This window comes from Aphidius gifuensis, linkage group LG5, assembly GCF_014905175.1.
Source record: "Aphidius gifuensis isolate YNYX2018 linkage group LG5, ASM1490517v1, whole genome shotgun sequence".
Lineage (NCBI taxonomy): Eukaryota > Metazoa > Arthropoda > Insecta > Hymenoptera > Braconidae > Aphidius > Aphidius gifuensis.
The window spans coordinates 8,363,703-8,381,151 of record NC_057792.1 but is presented as its reverse complement, the minus strand read 5'-3'; the positions used below and the strand labels follow the sequence as shown (position 1 = coordinate 8,381,151).

Below are 17,449 nucleotides of genomic sequence, written 5' to 3'. Positions count from 1 at the left end.
GAAAAAAAAAAATTGTTTTTTTTTTTTTTTCGTTTTTTGGAGAAATAAAAAAATCACCGAAGAGATAATGCTTTTTTCTATTAGGGGCGATAAAATTTTCAGAGACGCTTCTTTTAGGCCGAATCCGAAGTCATTATGACAATTAGTTCGGAAGTTATGAACGTTCTTTTTTTTGGGTGATAAATCCAATACTACGGCTGAGCCTTTTCGGCTCCTAGCCTCCGTAAAAAATGTTTAATTTTGAATTCAAAATTAATTTGACATTTTTCAAATGTTAAAAATTAGGTGAGAGACGACCGCTAGGTCTCGCAAGTTGCATTAATAATTTTTCCTCGGTTTCCTCGCTTCTATCAGTAAACGACGCCAAATAAAACTTTGTGTTACCGAAATAAGTTTAATACATATTATAAAAATAAATAATATGATTAAATAAGTTACAAAACATAAGTTATTCTTTAGTTCAACTTTTTTTTTTGTTTCATCGTGATGATACCCGAGTAGAAACTTGTTCAGGATAGCCTGAACACCGATCCAGGCCTGAGCAGGATATCGTAAGGCTATCCCTATTCAAGTAACTCTATCACATCCTGATCAAGCCTGGATCAGGCACCTACATCTTTTTTCTGATAGTTTTATTCAAACCGGATCAGGACTTGATCAAGATAAAAGTATTAAATTTATTTAATTTTTAAATAATTTCATCTTGATCAAGTCCTGATCCGACTGATCAGGCTACCTTATTAAAGATAAGTAGGAATGGCCTGATCAGGATAGCATCAGGCTATCTGTATTTTATCCTTAATAGAGTAGCTCGATCCATTCTGGATCAAACCTTGATCTGAAAAATTATTGAATTTATTTTTCAAAATAATTTTTCTTGACCAAGATATGATCCAATGGATCAGGCTACTCTATTTAAGGATAGAGTAAGGCTAGCTGGATCCAAAATGGATAAAGAAAAAGTATCAAATTTGCGTCTTTGAATTTACAAATTGCCTGATGTAGGATAAGCATCAGGCTATTTATTTTTCCATAGTAGCCTGATCCATTCTGGATCAAATCTTGATCAAAAAATTATTTACTATTTTTTTTCAAATAATTTTTCTTGATCGATTTGATCCAGAATGACTGTGGCTACTCTATTAAGGATATAGAGTAAGGCTAGCTGGATCCAAAATGGATATAGAAAAGTATCAAATTTTGCGTCTTTGAATTTTACAAATTGCCTGATCAGGATAGCATCAGGGTTATTTTATTCCCAGTAGCCTGATCCATGGATCAAATCTTGATCAAGAAAAAATTATTGCATTTATTTTTTTTCAAATAATTTTTCTTGATCCAGTCTTGATCCAGAATGGATCAGCTACTCTATTAAGTATTGAAATAAGTTTAGCTAATCCAAAATGGATGAAGAAACAAGTATCAAATTTGGTGTTTTGATTTATTAATGAGTGATCAGATAAGATTGTTAATTTTATCTCAATAGAGTAGTTTGATCCATTCTGGATCAAGTAATCAAAAAATTATTGAATTTATTTTTTCAAATATTTTTTTGATCCAGTCTTATTCAGAATGGATCAGGCTATCCCTAATATATAAATACAGATAGCCTGATGCTATCCTGATCAGGCAATTTCTATGAACCTATGAGGACCAAAAGTAGTACGAATTATCGAATGCCTCAATGGCCGAGCGTGTCATACTAGCGTTGTAACCGTCGAAGGGTTCGAACCCCGGTCGTAGCATTAATTAGTTAAAATTATCAATTAGGTCAGTTTGGCCAATAAAGTTTATCTGTATTCTGTTAAGTTAGATTTCAATTAAAAAAAATAAATTTGAAATTATTTTTTTTTGAATATCATGTATCCATCCAGTTTTGATCCGGAATCTGGATCCATTATGGATCATGTATCTTTACCACAGCCTGATCAGGTATCCTGATCCATTGGGACTGAACCTACGAAAGCGTTACATCCTGATCAGGTTCGTATCCAGTATCGGATCCATGGATCATGTATTTTACTTGCCAGATCAGGTATCCTGATCCATTCTGGATCCAAACCTTACGAAAAAGCGTTACATCCTGATCAGGTTCGGATCCAGTATCTGGATCCAGATTGGATTTGAAATCAGGCAAGCCTGATCAGGGCTTGATCCGAACCTGACCTGAATTTCTACTCGGGTATATGATATATCCATATGATATATCCATTCGGAATAAATAATTATTCATTTTTTATTATCAATATGTCGTACCTAACCTATGATTTTGCTCATTTGTGTCAATTTTTTTTTTATATTATATATCCATTTTATTACAAATAAATTTATTTCGTGAATATTAATACTAGTATTAATAGTTTGTATGATTTTTTCTAATTTTATATTTAAGAAAAAATTGAAATAAATAATTTGAAACATAATCATATTTATATGCATATTTTCTTTAAGACAATTTACATTTTTTTTAATGTCAAATTTTTAACATTTTTTTTGATGTCAAAATCGGTCTACACTTTTTTAAATATTAAATTTTAAAATTTTTTCAAGTGTTAATTTTTAACATTTTTTTAAATGTTAATTTTACGGTGGCTAGGAGCCAAAAGGGGCAACGTCCGAACTCAGGCCCAAGCGCTCCAGGGATGCAGAACGTGACTTATATTTCATTCTGGCTTCCATGACCGTCCATTGTCATTTTTATTCATCGACTAGTTTCGTCTTATGTGTAAAATAGTTTGTTAAGAGCCGAGCTATATATATATCAATATATTTCAAGAAGTTTATTAACTACACTTTCAATAAATGACTGTATAATCAAATATAAATTTAATATACTTTTCTTATAAAAATAATATAACGACATACAACTTTTGGATCCGCTCATTTTGCAATTACCTACACGGAGAGAAATATTGAGTAAAAACTACTGAAGCGTACTACGTAGTATAGTAAAAAACGTTGATGACGTAATTTTTTTGGGTATTTTCCGATATACATGCTTATCAGTTATTTTGCTCACGATTTCAAAATGAAAAAACTATTCCTTACAAACATACACTGCACAGGCCATTTTTGATGACTATTCTGACAGACTTTTTACATACAGCAAACCGAAGCTACGAAAGTGTGTATAGAAACTACTTATATACTCAGCCTATATGTATTCAATGAAACCGAAGATTCTGAAACTTACTTAATCTGATATGCCTGTAGTGGGATCGAAACTCTGACTCCGAGATTACTAATCTAACGATTTACAGGCTCGACCATTTTGGCAACCGATGTTGACGTCGACTTTTTTTTTGATTATATGTATTATCCGGTAGATCCATTACTTTAATTAATAAAATGTCACATGGCTCCGTTTGAATTATTTTATTGCAGTAATCAACAAAACATATATTAGTTTTATTATACTAAATGCAATAACACGGCTCCAGTTGGAGTATGCTATAACGTTTGATAGCATAAAGTACAGAATAAAATAAAGATTATTCGAGGTTGTTTCTATTTTCTTTTGCTACATTCATTTGTTTATTTAACAAAAAGTAAAATCTTTTTTTTTTCTATGCCTTGCGTAATTTTTTTGAAAATCAACACAGCGTTTTTTTTAGCTTTAATGAATTATTCATGTTAAAATCTAGGATCAAAGCTATATACTCGAAATTTTCTCAATAATTATTTTATCTATAAACAGCAATCGTTTTCAAAATAAAACGGAGTAAGTGATTTATCAAATAAATTAAACCACAAAGGTGTTTTTTAATCAGTATCTTTAACTAAATAAGTTGGAGACAATTTTTAGATGAATAAATAAATAACTTTAAAATATAAAAATTTCTTAAGAAGCGTGGCACACATGTCTGCAGACATCAACACAAGCATGGGTTTAGTGTACGATATGAACTTTGCTTGCTAGTTTGTATCCACGCACGCACATACTACTAAAGAACTTGATTTTTTCATTAGTAGCCCTACAAACAATTTTAGGACATAAATATTAGTTCGGCAATGGGACTTGAAATCAACCTTACAGTGGAAGTAAATATCAACAATTAATGTCAATTATTATTCAATAATTATTTCATCGATGGTATTTTATTTATTATAAATGTTCAAATAATATCTTATTTAGTGACAAGGTTACCTAAATTATTCAAGGATTTTTTATTTAGATTATTATAAATTTTTATTAATATAATTTTGAAAAAAACATTTAAGATGAGAGTCCTAAATATGTGCGACAACGCTTGAAATTGCTATTTTTATTGTGCTTTGCTAATTATTTGACTATTTAATATTCAGATGTCGCACGATATTCAATAATTTGGAGTCAATGACTAAATTGCAACTAAGCAATATTGACATGATCTTGAACGTTGAATTGAATATAAAAAATATATTAAATATTGAAAGAATATTGAAATATAATTTGAATTAAATCAATTTAAGTCTCGCGTTACGCCCAGTAGATTTGACTGTCCCCATTGTTAAATTGTCCTTGCCAATATGTTGTTCGAAAAAAGAAATGGATAGTATATATTACAAAAAATAATCGCTTTGTAATAAGAAAAAAAAACATTCTTGAATTAAACAATATTCTGTTTATTTTTGATGAATATTGGCTTCAAGAAAAAAACTTCTAAAACTAATTACTTCTTTCCCTCAGCTACTGCTTGTCCTTGAGCTTTTTATTTATTTAATAAATAAAATACATGTTATTTTATTTTTAAAATATAAAAATGTCCAAGGGAAAGCAGTAGGTAAGGAAAAGATGTAGCTAAGGAATGAATGTTGCTTACCACATAATTTTTTTAGCAACTGCTACTTCTTTCCCTTAGCTACTGCTTGTCCTTGAGATTCTAATTCATTTAATAAATAAAATACGTGTTATTTTATTTTTAAAAAATAAATGTCCAAGGAAAAGATGTAGCTAAAGAAAGGATGTGGCTAAGGAATTAATGTTGCTTACCACATAATTTTTTTGGCAACCGTAATTCCTTAGCTTCTTCTTTCCCTCAACTACTGCTTGTTCTTGAGATTTTTATTCATTTAATAAATAAAATACATGTAATTTTATTTGAAAAAGATAAATATGTCCAAGGGAAAGCAGTAGCTAAGGTAAAGATCTAGCTAAGGAATTAATGTTGCCAAAAAAATTATGTGGGAATAGACATAGAAATTGTGCCGCTAGTTTCTTGTTACAAACAGTCGATGGTTTATAACAAGAGAATCAACCATTTAAGTGTAGAATAATTATTTCAAACGATAAAAATTAAAACATTTGTTACAAATGATCGAAATGAAAATATTTAAAAATTGAATAAATCGAATATTTTTATCCTGATCAAGTCCTGATCGGGATTGGATCAGGCCATCCCTATGTGCTGGACATAGTTCGATGCTATACTGACCAGGCAATCTGTGAAATGGAGAGAATCTGTGACAGTTTGCTTGGTGTATAATTTACTGAAAGCTTAATATGGTCCGCCTTTGAATTTTGTGCACACAATAGTCACAGGTGTTGCTACAAGAGTGCGTTACTATTTTTTTCTCCAGAAATTTTTAGGATATATTCTTATCTGGATATATCTCGGATATATATTTTTTCGTGGGGGATAGCCTGATCTAATCCGGATCAGGGCTTGATCAAGATAAAAATATCAGCTTTATTTATTTTTAAAATATTTTTATCTTGATCCGAATTTGATCAGGCTATCTCTATTAAGAATATGATATGGCTAGCATGATCCAGAGTGGATCAGGTTGTGATAGAGTTAATTGAATAGGGAAAGCCCTACGATATCCTGGCCTGGTTCAGTGTTCAGGCTATCTTGAACAAATTTCTATCCGGGAAATTTCTTTTTTGGAAATTTACAAAACTGTAATTATAACAAAAATTTGTAAAACTAAACATTTTGTAAAAAAACTATAAAAAATTACAAAAACAAAAGTTTTGTAAAATTCCAAAAGTTTTCTGGAAAAAGGCGTTTTGTTATATTTTTCCAAAAAAAATTTCTACAGTGTGATTTACTTTTAGAAGTTTTCTTCTTAAAGCAAACCAGCTATTATAGCTATCGTTTGAAACAAGACACTATATGACTAAAACAAACAAAATTTCTTATTCTTTTTATTACAAACCAACTATTGTCTCTAATACACGATTTATTTCTTTTTTTGAGCAACATCAGAGAGTTTTCTTTTAACAACAAGAATAAAAAATAATAAAAATTCTAATAAAAAAAAAAAACTTTCATCAACCGAACTTTTGATCTTGCAAATAAAATTTCTTGACTATGGAAAAATTGGCTTGAATTAAATTTAGCTGGAATACGAAAATGTTCGATTCATTTGCCTCTCTAATCAAACATCTCGGATTATGAATGAACACGTCTCGATTTAAGACCAGATTGTTTTCAAACAATAAAAAAATGATCCAAACCAGAAAGAATAATTTGTGTTTAAGAATCAATTTTTTCATTGTTATGTCAATGTTTAAAGTTTGATTTCAAGTCTCATCATTGTACTAATATATTTATGCCCGTCTCAGAGTATACGAGTCAACGATCGTATGGGTGGGTACGAATATTTAACAGCAAGCAAAGTATAAATTGGGCACTAAATACTATAATGTATGCTTGTATATGTTTCTGTCTCTGTACATCGCAGCTTGCAAAAAATGAAAATTATTTATCAACCAAAACAGACGAAAAATTGAATTGAGGTAATGCTTATTGGGGGTGACAGTGTCTTTGAAAAACAGTTGAATAGAACAGCACCTATGGTGGCAGAACTCAGCGGTCACTAGCCAAATATTATCAGCTTTATATGTTATCCATTATATGTTATCCAGTAACCGTATTCGCACCGTATTCAGGGATATTTATACAGGTTACGAAAAAATTTACGGTGAAAATGCAATGGTTGTATACCCACATTAGCGTGTGTGTATATAGGACTGTTTGTGTTGTGTAAACTCGTAAATGCTCCCGTATTTCTCGTAAATTTCCCCGTATCAGTACCATTAACAATGCCGTATATATTATCTAAGCCAAATATTATTAATTAAATATTAACCATGGTTGCAATTAGAATCGTATATTGTATATAAGACAGCATATATCCATCTCTATATGTATCACTACGTATATATATGCTGCATATATGTATATATATCGCGTGTAACCAAAATGATCAAAATATAGAACGAAATATATAATTTTCTATGAGCTGACAATAATATTTGGTGGCATATAATTTACAATAAAATGTCAAATAGATATTAAACTTCGAAAAAGCATTTTTTTATAAATGTGTGAAATTTATTTAACAATATATTGACGTTTTACTGACAGTTGATGAACCAGTTACATTACAATAATAAAAATAGTTTATTCAGCGATCGCAATTTATAGTGACGTGCGTGGCCCACCTGCATAACTCTTCACTTCCAATGTGTTGTGTGTTAAAGTTATCAACTTTGACAGTATATATCCCAAAAACCCGCAATAAAAATTTTTTATAAATGTCAGTATGGATAATTTCTTTTTTCAAAAAAGGAGACTAAAAAAATAAAAGTCTACCAGGAATTCACATATTCGAAATCAACCTCAAACTTAAACTTATTTTTTTTTAACAAATGGCCTATCCGAGAGGAGACGATTTTTTTTACTCTAAACGCTAAAAGTTTTTGTCTCAAGACGTAAATATTTTTGAACTAAAACAGTTTTGTTGATATATTAATAATTGTATGATTTTTTACCATACCTTCTATTCTGATACCATGTTTTGACCTGCGTATCTGTCAACTGAAGTTTTGCTGCAAGTTCCATTCTGTCTTGAACACTAAGATACTTTTGTCTTTCAAAACTCTTTTCAAGTGTTTGTAGCTGATGATCCGTAAATGCCGTCCTTGCCTTTCGTTGTTTTTTGCTTGGTGGTGAGCTCATAGTTGATGATGATGACTCTTTAGCATCATCTTCCTTAACACCTATAACGAGAAATTTGGATGATTTATATTTTAATCGTTCATGAATTCGATTCGGATTCTAATATAACATCCTATATTCCTATGAAACCTTTCAAAATATTAGAATAAAATGCAAGAAATTCTAATTTCTAGGTACATTTGTTAAATACCTATATATAGATATAAAAGCTGGAGGTGAATATGACTTTGTATGTATATAGTACGTACTCGAAATATACAACCAATGTATTAATTTGAAGTCAAATTCTATTAGTTTTCAGTCAACGTCAAAAATTTGATACATCTACACATTATACATATATTGTAATACGCAGACGATACGCCATTGGCCGGTAAGAGCTTCGCCTATCCACTGGATTGGTTCACTTAGAAAGTCGCGCGCACATTATCACAAATGTAATTATCATTGTTCACAAAAGTGAGGAAGCCCAGCCACTAGAACTTCCATATTTGTTTCCAAGTGCTCCACTCAATAGGATACCTTAATAATACGTAAGAAAAATTTCAGGATTGGTGAATTTCGCATGAGATCAAGTATTCAGAAAATTTATCGTAAAAGACAATATCGTTACTTTAAAGTATCTAGTATAGTTCATGTCCAAAATATAAACTGAAGATATTTTATATGTATGTATATGTAATATGTAATGTATATGTAATATGTGTATGTAATATGTATATGTAATATGTAATGTAAGTACAAAGTTTATTATAAAAAACACATAACCCTGCAGTTACTTGGGCCGTATATTATTGATTGGAAATACAACGCACATAGGTTTGATTGAGTCAATCTGGGCAGATACATATATAGCTCTTAGTGTCCGTTTGATCAAACAGATTTTCCTAAATGAAACCATCCAAATAGCTTACTGAGATCGAGAACATTCTAAAAAAATACTCCTGGTAATGAAAGCTGTTTGTAGTGGTAAGTATATGGAGACGGGTGGTCTGGAAAATTCAGAATGTTCCAGGAGAAAAGGAGGTTGGAATACTAAATTTACTATGTGATACAGAAATCTCGACGGTAGAGTTTTTCTTTTAAGACACTTTCAAGACGCTAGCTGAAACTTTTTCTTCCAACTTTATTTCAAAGTCTTTTTTACTTGCTTCATAACTCATTCCTTCTCTGTAATGGGCCGATCCAATTCGACATATATATAGAGCTTTATTTTTCATATAAAAAAAAAAATCTGAAAACGCCCTCTGTCAAGATGGTTATTTTTTTTATCTTTTTTTACTTCTTTATTTCCTTCTAACATTCGTATATTTTACCTGACAATATTGCCAAGGGCTATATACTTCACTTTTTTTTCTACATTTCTATTATTTGATTTTCATATAATCAATATACGCGAATAAGAAATATACATGCAAAAAAATTTTTTCGGAAGAACCGATGGCTTCTATAGTCCAAGTTTATCAAAACGTAATACAGTGACATGAATAGTCTTTCTTAAAAAGCTATGTGTTCATCTGATCGTGAGATAAAATTTTTCAGGTTATTTTCAGTTTTCAATAGTTATTTGTAGTCATTGATAGGTCGTAATTAGTCCTATCAAGCAATAGCAAATAATTTTAGGTCTTTTTTTCGGTAGCCGAGGCGTTCTCCGTGTAATGGCCAACCGATGGCTGGTCGATGTTGTATATAAGTATAATTCATCAGGTGTTAGATTCAGCTAAACTGACAACAACTGCTTGCCACTGCTTGATTTTGTATAACAGATGCTCTTGAATGGTCGTTGAATGGCCCCAGCCTGGCTTCTAATAATTAGTAAGTCGTCATCGGACCGAGTGAAAGCCGTTATATGTTATCGTTATAGCAAAATCTACATGGTATGATTGCTTAAAAAATTAGAATAGCTTAAAACAAAAAAAAAAAAAAAACAATATTCAATGGAATCGTTTTTCATTTGAAATAAAAACTGATAGACTTGTTGAGAAAGATATGGAAATAAATTAAAAGTTGGAAGTTATTGCAGTGTATAATTTCTCAATATAATATCCAAAAAAGCATGTTACGGAGGTGGTCACCGTAGTATTGCATTTGTCGACGGAAAAAAAACAGTCATATCATTATATTTAATAGACCTAGACACTTCATAGTATAACCAAAAGAAGCGTATATTTTTATTAGCTACAATTTGGATATTCTGTATTTTTAAACAATAATTATTTATGATGTAAATATTAAAAATGTGAAATAATATATTTTGTCATTTTTTTTAAATATTCAATATCTCTTATTCCTTTTTTTGTATCTAAATACCGATATTTTTTTAAAAATATCATATTTTTCTGACCAAGTATATGCAATCAGCTGAGTTAGTATTTCCTTTCTACAAGTAGCTCTTTTTTCAAAAAGTGTTTTTGCATAAAATCTGAATAAGAATCATGGACATGAAATCATATTTATCATCTATAAGTGGCACAATCATTCCAATCAAGTATTTCTGAATTTCTGAGTAATGGCCCAAGCCTGGCGAAATGTTGCCAAAACTTGGCATACTTGGCATATTGCTCCATGGTTGGGTCGATGCTTGGGGAGTGACACCAAATTAAGCTCAGCTATACCAGTACTGGGCCAAGCATCGGCTGAAATTACTCGGCAAAGACTTCCAAAAATTTATTACCTTAATAAAAAAATTATTTCACAATTATTTAAACACCACTATTTTTTTCATATATATAATTAATGATTTATCAGAACGATATATTGACACCATAAATAATTGGCATCACTTGGACTAGAACTCGGTAATTAATTTCTTTGGCTAAATTAATTCTTTAAAAATTAATTGGTAAGCAACATCCTCTCTTTAGCCATTTTTCTTGTAGCTTTTTATTTATTAACGAAAGATGATATCATGACTGTATTTTGTTGACGATAAAATTGAAATATTATTAATTAAAGGAATTTTTGATGTATGCACAACTAAAAGAGTGTACAATTAGACATTTTTAGCAATTTTGATAATTTATTAGTCTACGAAATAAAGTCACATTTTTCGTCTAATACTTACGTAAAAAAAATTAAAAAAATAAATGAATTTTGTTTTTAATTTTTATATTCATTCAGTTTATTCAATTTATTGATTTATTATATTTATGTATCTAAAAATAACGTTTTTTGTATGAATTGAAGGTATTTTTTAATAACTATGAAAATTTACTAGTCTTCACGTTAACGGCGATGGCTTAGGGGTAATACACTCGCTTTAAAGCTAGGTAGGTAGGTTCGATCCTCGTACAGACAGTTGTACAAAAAAATAAGGAAAAAAAGCGTATTATTGTTATTATTATTTTTTTTAGTGTCTAGCAAAACTAGCTATATATTAGCCGATTGACCATTTCTGTGAAGCTTGTAAGTTCTGTCTAGCTTTTAAAATACAAACTATCTAAACTTGAGTTTGAATCTAGTAAAAATAGTTATTTTATTGACATTTATGGGCCGAGATTTCTACCAGGGCGTAAGACACATTCTTTCCTTAGCCATTTGTCAATAGCTTTTAATTTATTTAAACAAATACAGGAATTCCTGTGTGTCATTCTAGAACCTTTACCTACTTAACCACAGCAGCAATAATTAAAAGCGACGAAAATTTGTTCAAATTAAACATTCATTCCAATCATGATAACTCAAGAATCAATCAACACTTGGTCGATAATCGGTAATTTATATGCAAAAAGAATGTACATGAGTATAAATATAAGTTTTATTAGTATTTGTTTTTACACCCAGATGTATTCTCATGATTCGAAAAACAAAATTTTTTTTAAAGTTTTCGTTGATATAAATATATGCGTAAAAAGTGAATAGCTGTTATATATTATTGAACAAACCAATTTTCGATATTAAATAACATAACAGTGGCTCTTCTACATTTATACATACATGTCAAAAAAATGAAAAAAATCAGTCTTGATGACCCGAAGAACGACACTTGGCCAAAGAATGGCAAGTCATAGGTTGGCCACCCAATACTTTATCAAGGCTTGGCCGATGAATGGTTGACCAAAAGTTGGCCAGCCGTTAATAATCCAAGCCTTGGCTTAATAATTTGTTTCCATTCTTGGCCATCCAATAGTTTACCAAGACTTGGCCGATGAATGGTTGATTAGCCAACCTTCGATTTGTCAGCCCTGGCTTATACTTCTATCCTCAGTCTTGGCCAACCATGCATTTACCAAGAGTTGGCCCATGAATGGCGTGACATTGGCTGCCGAGCACTGGATGCCATTATTGGGATAAGACCTGGCCGTATTGTGAGTCTTGGCAATTCCTACATGGGTTTCTTGATTCAAGAAAAATTTTTGTCGTCATGGGAAAAATTTCGGTCAGTTAGAGTACGGTCTCCAAAGAGCGTCTGAGTGGCGCGTTCGATTGTTCTTTCTTTGTCTTACATCGTTAGTATTTAACATTTTTTCCTGTCAGGTACATATTTCTACGATTCTAACATACTATAGATCACTATGTCCTGTCAGCACTCTGAGAGTTGAAAGAAAATTCTAATATATGTATATACACAAGTTAAATTGGGTTTAATGTTTTTATTTTTTTGATTTTTATAAGAGAGATAGACTGCTCATTATTATCAACTGATAACAGAGCATGTATATATACCCGTATATATGTAGGCATATTTACATTTGACTGGATTATATTCACGAACAAAAATGAAATTAAGGAGTACCTTTTGTATAGTGATTCTCTTAATTTCGATTATTGTGTACACGTGGCAACTTGAAACTGTGAGAGGCGTAGCGTGAAGAATTCATTGATATTAATAAAATAAATGTGCGCATGCTTAAATCTTCTATTGAAATTACCTACAAAATATATATATGCACATATATTTTTATAAAAAATCTAATCTTAAGGTCTCACGAATATGTGCGTATGGATCAAATTGGAACTATAGATACAACTGTTTTTTTAAAAAACAAAAAAATTATTTTCTTAGTAACTTTAAATATATGGGATACTATACTAACTTTATTCATGTATTATTCATATGACCGTCAGTACAAATATATCTATCGTATCATAATGATGATATACTATACGGATTATCGTATTGATTATCGTCATGATCGTATCATCTTGTCGTGATGAATGTTCATTATTGTATAGTGAAACTATAAATATGATGATCATTTTGAAAGTGACGTGAACTTGGCACTTATATATAGGCAAAAAGTGTTTAATTTTATTGCACCGAATGTTGATTCAACATTCATCATTAACGATTCTGATGATGAATGATACATTATCATGGTCGTAAGCTGCCAGATAAAGATTTAAAATTTGGATAGTCGAACTGAGGTGAGATCGAACCTAACAATGCCAAGAGTTAAGGGGATAATTCGAAAATTTCGTTACATCAGACTTAAAAAACAGCGACACGAATTTTGACTACTGCATATTACAATATACATATATATTTTCACAAGTATAGTTTGGTTACATACTCGTTCGTTTGCTGTAGGTCAGGTTTGCTGGTTAAAGATGAAAGTATTTCCAAAATTTGTGTGTTCTTTGTATAATTATTAATTACTATATTGTACGGTGCATTATTTTTTCATCTAAATTTATGGATATGCAAGAATGATCAAAACCTCAATTTTTTTTTTTATCTTATAATGTATGAATAGTATTTAAACATTTTTGGTGCTGACAGTCGTTCGAAAAGCCAAATGAGGGGACGGAAGCCAGTCTAAACGGTTGGCCGTCATTTCTGGTTCTCAGATTAAGTCAACCCTAGAATTTATTATATATATATAGGGTATCATAGATGAGGTCTTCTTTTAGTATATTTGTTCTCTCTTATTCACTTCATCTCTAGGTTTTTAACCTTTGGTAAAAAAAAAAATCTCTCAAAAATCTCACTTAACTGACAGGCTGTGAAACTGTGCTCAACAGAGTCCTTGACGAACCGAGTGACGTTTCATAACGGGCGTACACACGCTAAGCGGATAAACTTGTCTACACGCGCCTCAAAGAATTATATCCTCGTCAGATTTTTTTAAAAAACTTATTTATTTTTTCTTTGTTTTTTGTAGACTAGCTGTTTTTGGACAATACTTGGAATAACAATAATGTTTAACTTGCATTTTTTTCCTATTATAGTATAGTATATTACAATTTATACGTGTTTTACTGTTTTTTTCCCTACCTTTTACAGGAGGGATTATGTTTATATTAAACGTAATCAATAGCCAATTGTCTTCTCTATGCTTCTATAGATTAATAATTAACACCCACTTAATGTGAATATCATTTTGTAGAAAAAAATTATAGATTAAATACGATTCTACAGAATAAAACTACAGTTTATAAATGATTGTCTCACACTGCTCAAAATTAGTATTTTTTAATTATTTGCTGAGAAATGGAGTTTGATTGATATCGAAGCATAGAAATAACAAAATATAATACAATAAATAGAAAAGCTGAAAAAAAAACCAATATTAAAAAAATGTATTTTTTTTTTTTTTTTTATAAGGAGATTTCTTTCCGTCGCCAGGTATGAATGAAATAAAGAAGGGTATCTATAATTAGAGATTTATGAGGCCGTTTAGATCATTAGAGAGGACAAGCCGATACGAGCTTGTGAAAGACTTGCCTTTCATAGTTTCATTCACCGACGGATGTTAAAACCTTATATGTATATTATATGAGACAATCATTATTATGTGTTGTTTAGGGGTCACAGGAAGTGCTCTATACACTTAATGTTAAATAGCCTTCACAAACCAAAATTGATATAATTATCATTGAGATGGTCTTACCATTAGATGAAACTGAGGTGGCATCATGATGACTCGCATCACTATCATCGTCGCGTTTTCGTTTGAGATTCAGTGTCTTGTTAGATTGGTGTCGTAAACTGAGATCCCGGGGTGCTATAGGGGGACTGCCGGGAGGTTCATGACTCTGAAGACTTGATGGACTTGATGCATCAGCAAGAATATCAGTGATCATGAAACGCGATCTGTGTGGAATTGTCATCAAGGCATCTAGTGGACGTTCATTGTTTATGTTATGTGATTCCGTACTATTTGTTAAACGCTCCATATTTTCTATGCCACGATGATGAGCTTCCAGATTAGCTATCCGACTTAAATTTAAGCCACCACTACTGTCACCACCACTATCACCACCGCCACCACCACCACCACTGCTACTTGATTGCACTGTTATACCACTCAACGCAGCAACGTGGTGGCTCTGATGATGGACCGTCATCGCGTACTGCCTCGGTAATAGATCGATTGTCTTATCACTCTTTGATGAAATGAGTGCGTCGAAAATCGCAATACAGCAAACACAAACACTTTACCAATCGTCATGTATTCATGAAACTTTTATTTTCTTCAATAAATAGTCGTTTTCATTATTATTTATTTGGTTATTTGATTAAGCTAACTAGTTAGCTATTTAAATATTTACCGTAGACAGGAGTGCACTTGCTAGCCATTGCCACTTTATTTTTGTTTAAATTTTTTTCTTAAATCGCTATTGAACCTGAATCACTCTTTTTTTCAAGTTTCCAACATGTCACTTTTGATACATCAATAATTCACTTAATAAGGAAAATAACTAATAACGATTAATATCGACACAAATCACATTTCTTATTAACTTTTTTCAATCATCATATACAGTGTTAGGTTTTTTCGTATTGAATCCTCGCTGTCACAATCCATTCATAATGCACTCATTATAATATTATTAAAATTTCTTCGAATAATGAAAAAAGCCCGATAAATTTAGCGTCTGAACTTGTTCATTGAGCAAACTCGACTGAGACGCGTTGAACAAGTAAACCCCACTCATGGTCTGACCGTTCTTGGGGGACTCTGCGTCAGCCATATCGCATTTTGGTTACGCCCTCTATAGCCCCTACTCTGAACGTTGACTATCCAATCCAAAATCTTTATAACAAAACAACCAATCCACGTAACGCTTAAACTTCAGCCTGGTGAATAGTCGGGTCCCCGCCCAAGTAATTTCAAATGTGTTTCAGCAGTAATTCGATATAAAATTGTAGTTAATATCTTTCATTATGGTCGGTCGTGCTTGAAGAAGATTACCAAAAAAAAAACACTTGATGAAAACAAGGACGTGATAAATAAAAGAAAACCGTAAAAAAAATGATAATGATGAATAAGATACGAATTATATTTATATATGTATTGTAGTGTTATAATGAAAATTTATATATAGAGCTAGATAAAGTTGATAGGAAGAGTGATTATCTACTCATCAAATTAATTTCTACTATTGTCAGCGGCGTCATCTCAACTATATTCAGATGAATTTTAAAATTCTGGGTTATTTTTAAAATTATCTTATATGCATATAAGATAGTTGTATATATATATATACATTTCCGATACTTGCTTTGAGTTTGCTTTATTATGCGTCTGAAAATATATTATAAAATTCACATCAAATTGTCATATATATAAATGAAATAATTGAGGCGTTAAGTGAACATTAAGTCCCAAAATCTGGATATTACAATTATATACAATTATATTTATAATACCAAATGTTTGTGAAAAAAAAGCAAAAGCTGATAATGGATCATCAAGAAGTGATGAAATATTCAATGAAAACATAAGAATTGTGAGTTTGAAAGAGGTAAAATAAATCATGTGAATACTGAAGACCGCGTGTAAATAATGAAAACGCTGTCATATTCAATGGGCCAACTTTTTGCTTTTAACGTTATTAACAAATTATGGTAGTTTACGATATAGGGTAAAAAAGAACACATAGGCATTGGATTCATCAATCCAAATTTTATTTTTTAGTTTTGGTTATCAATGCTCTACCATGAACTCTATTAATTAAGAACTATCATTAATAATACTTGTGTTATTATTTATTAATTATAACATGCTTCGAAATCTTGTTATTAAAACAAAATTATTATCAGATCACCTTCTGTGTCTAAATAACTCTTGAAAAATAATAACGATGTTCATATATAGCTATAGCTTATAAATTTACTTTTTCATTTTCGACTTTGTAAGTCAAATTAACGCATTAATTTGAAATCAATCTGTTACGCTTTTCGATCCAAAATTCACTTACCACTATAGATAGAGTACCGATCGACACAACAAGGCTGACAGTAATTCTCAAAATTGTTTAGGATAGCAAAAATTATAACAATTAACACAGAATGAATACAAATACAGTGTATCATAAATATCAAAAAGATCTGAAAAAATTGACTCATATCTACCTGGGTTACTAGATGATCATATATAGTACCAACATTAACCCATTTAAATCACGCGGAAAAAAATTTACATATTTTTTAAATATAATAGCATAGCAATTTTTGCGTTGTGTTACAGTAAGCTGGTAACATAAGAGCATCATATTAAAAATCGAGATGGAGCATAGCAATTTTCATTGAAGAACGCCACCTATACTGGCCA

At 30.9% G+C, this 17,449-nt stretch overlaps 1 protein-coding gene across 1 annotated transcript in view; it reads right to left on the bottom strand.

The window, feature by feature from the left end:
• Positions 1-15,830, bottom strand: part of LOC122857503 (homeobox protein B-H1-like) — a 28,338-nt gene extending 12,508 nt beyond the window's left edge. The window contains exons 1-2 of the mRNA XM_044159709.1: positions 14,783-15,830; positions 7,768-7,990 (exon numbers count right to left, since the gene is read on the bottom strand). Coding sequence (XP_044015644.1) covers positions 7,768-7,990; positions 14,783-15,239 — 680 coding nt within the window. The 5' untranslated portion in view covers positions 15,240-15,830. The remainder of the gene's footprint in view (positions 1-7,767; positions 7,991-14,782) is intronic.
• Positions 15,831-17,449: the final 1,619 nt, after the last annotated feature.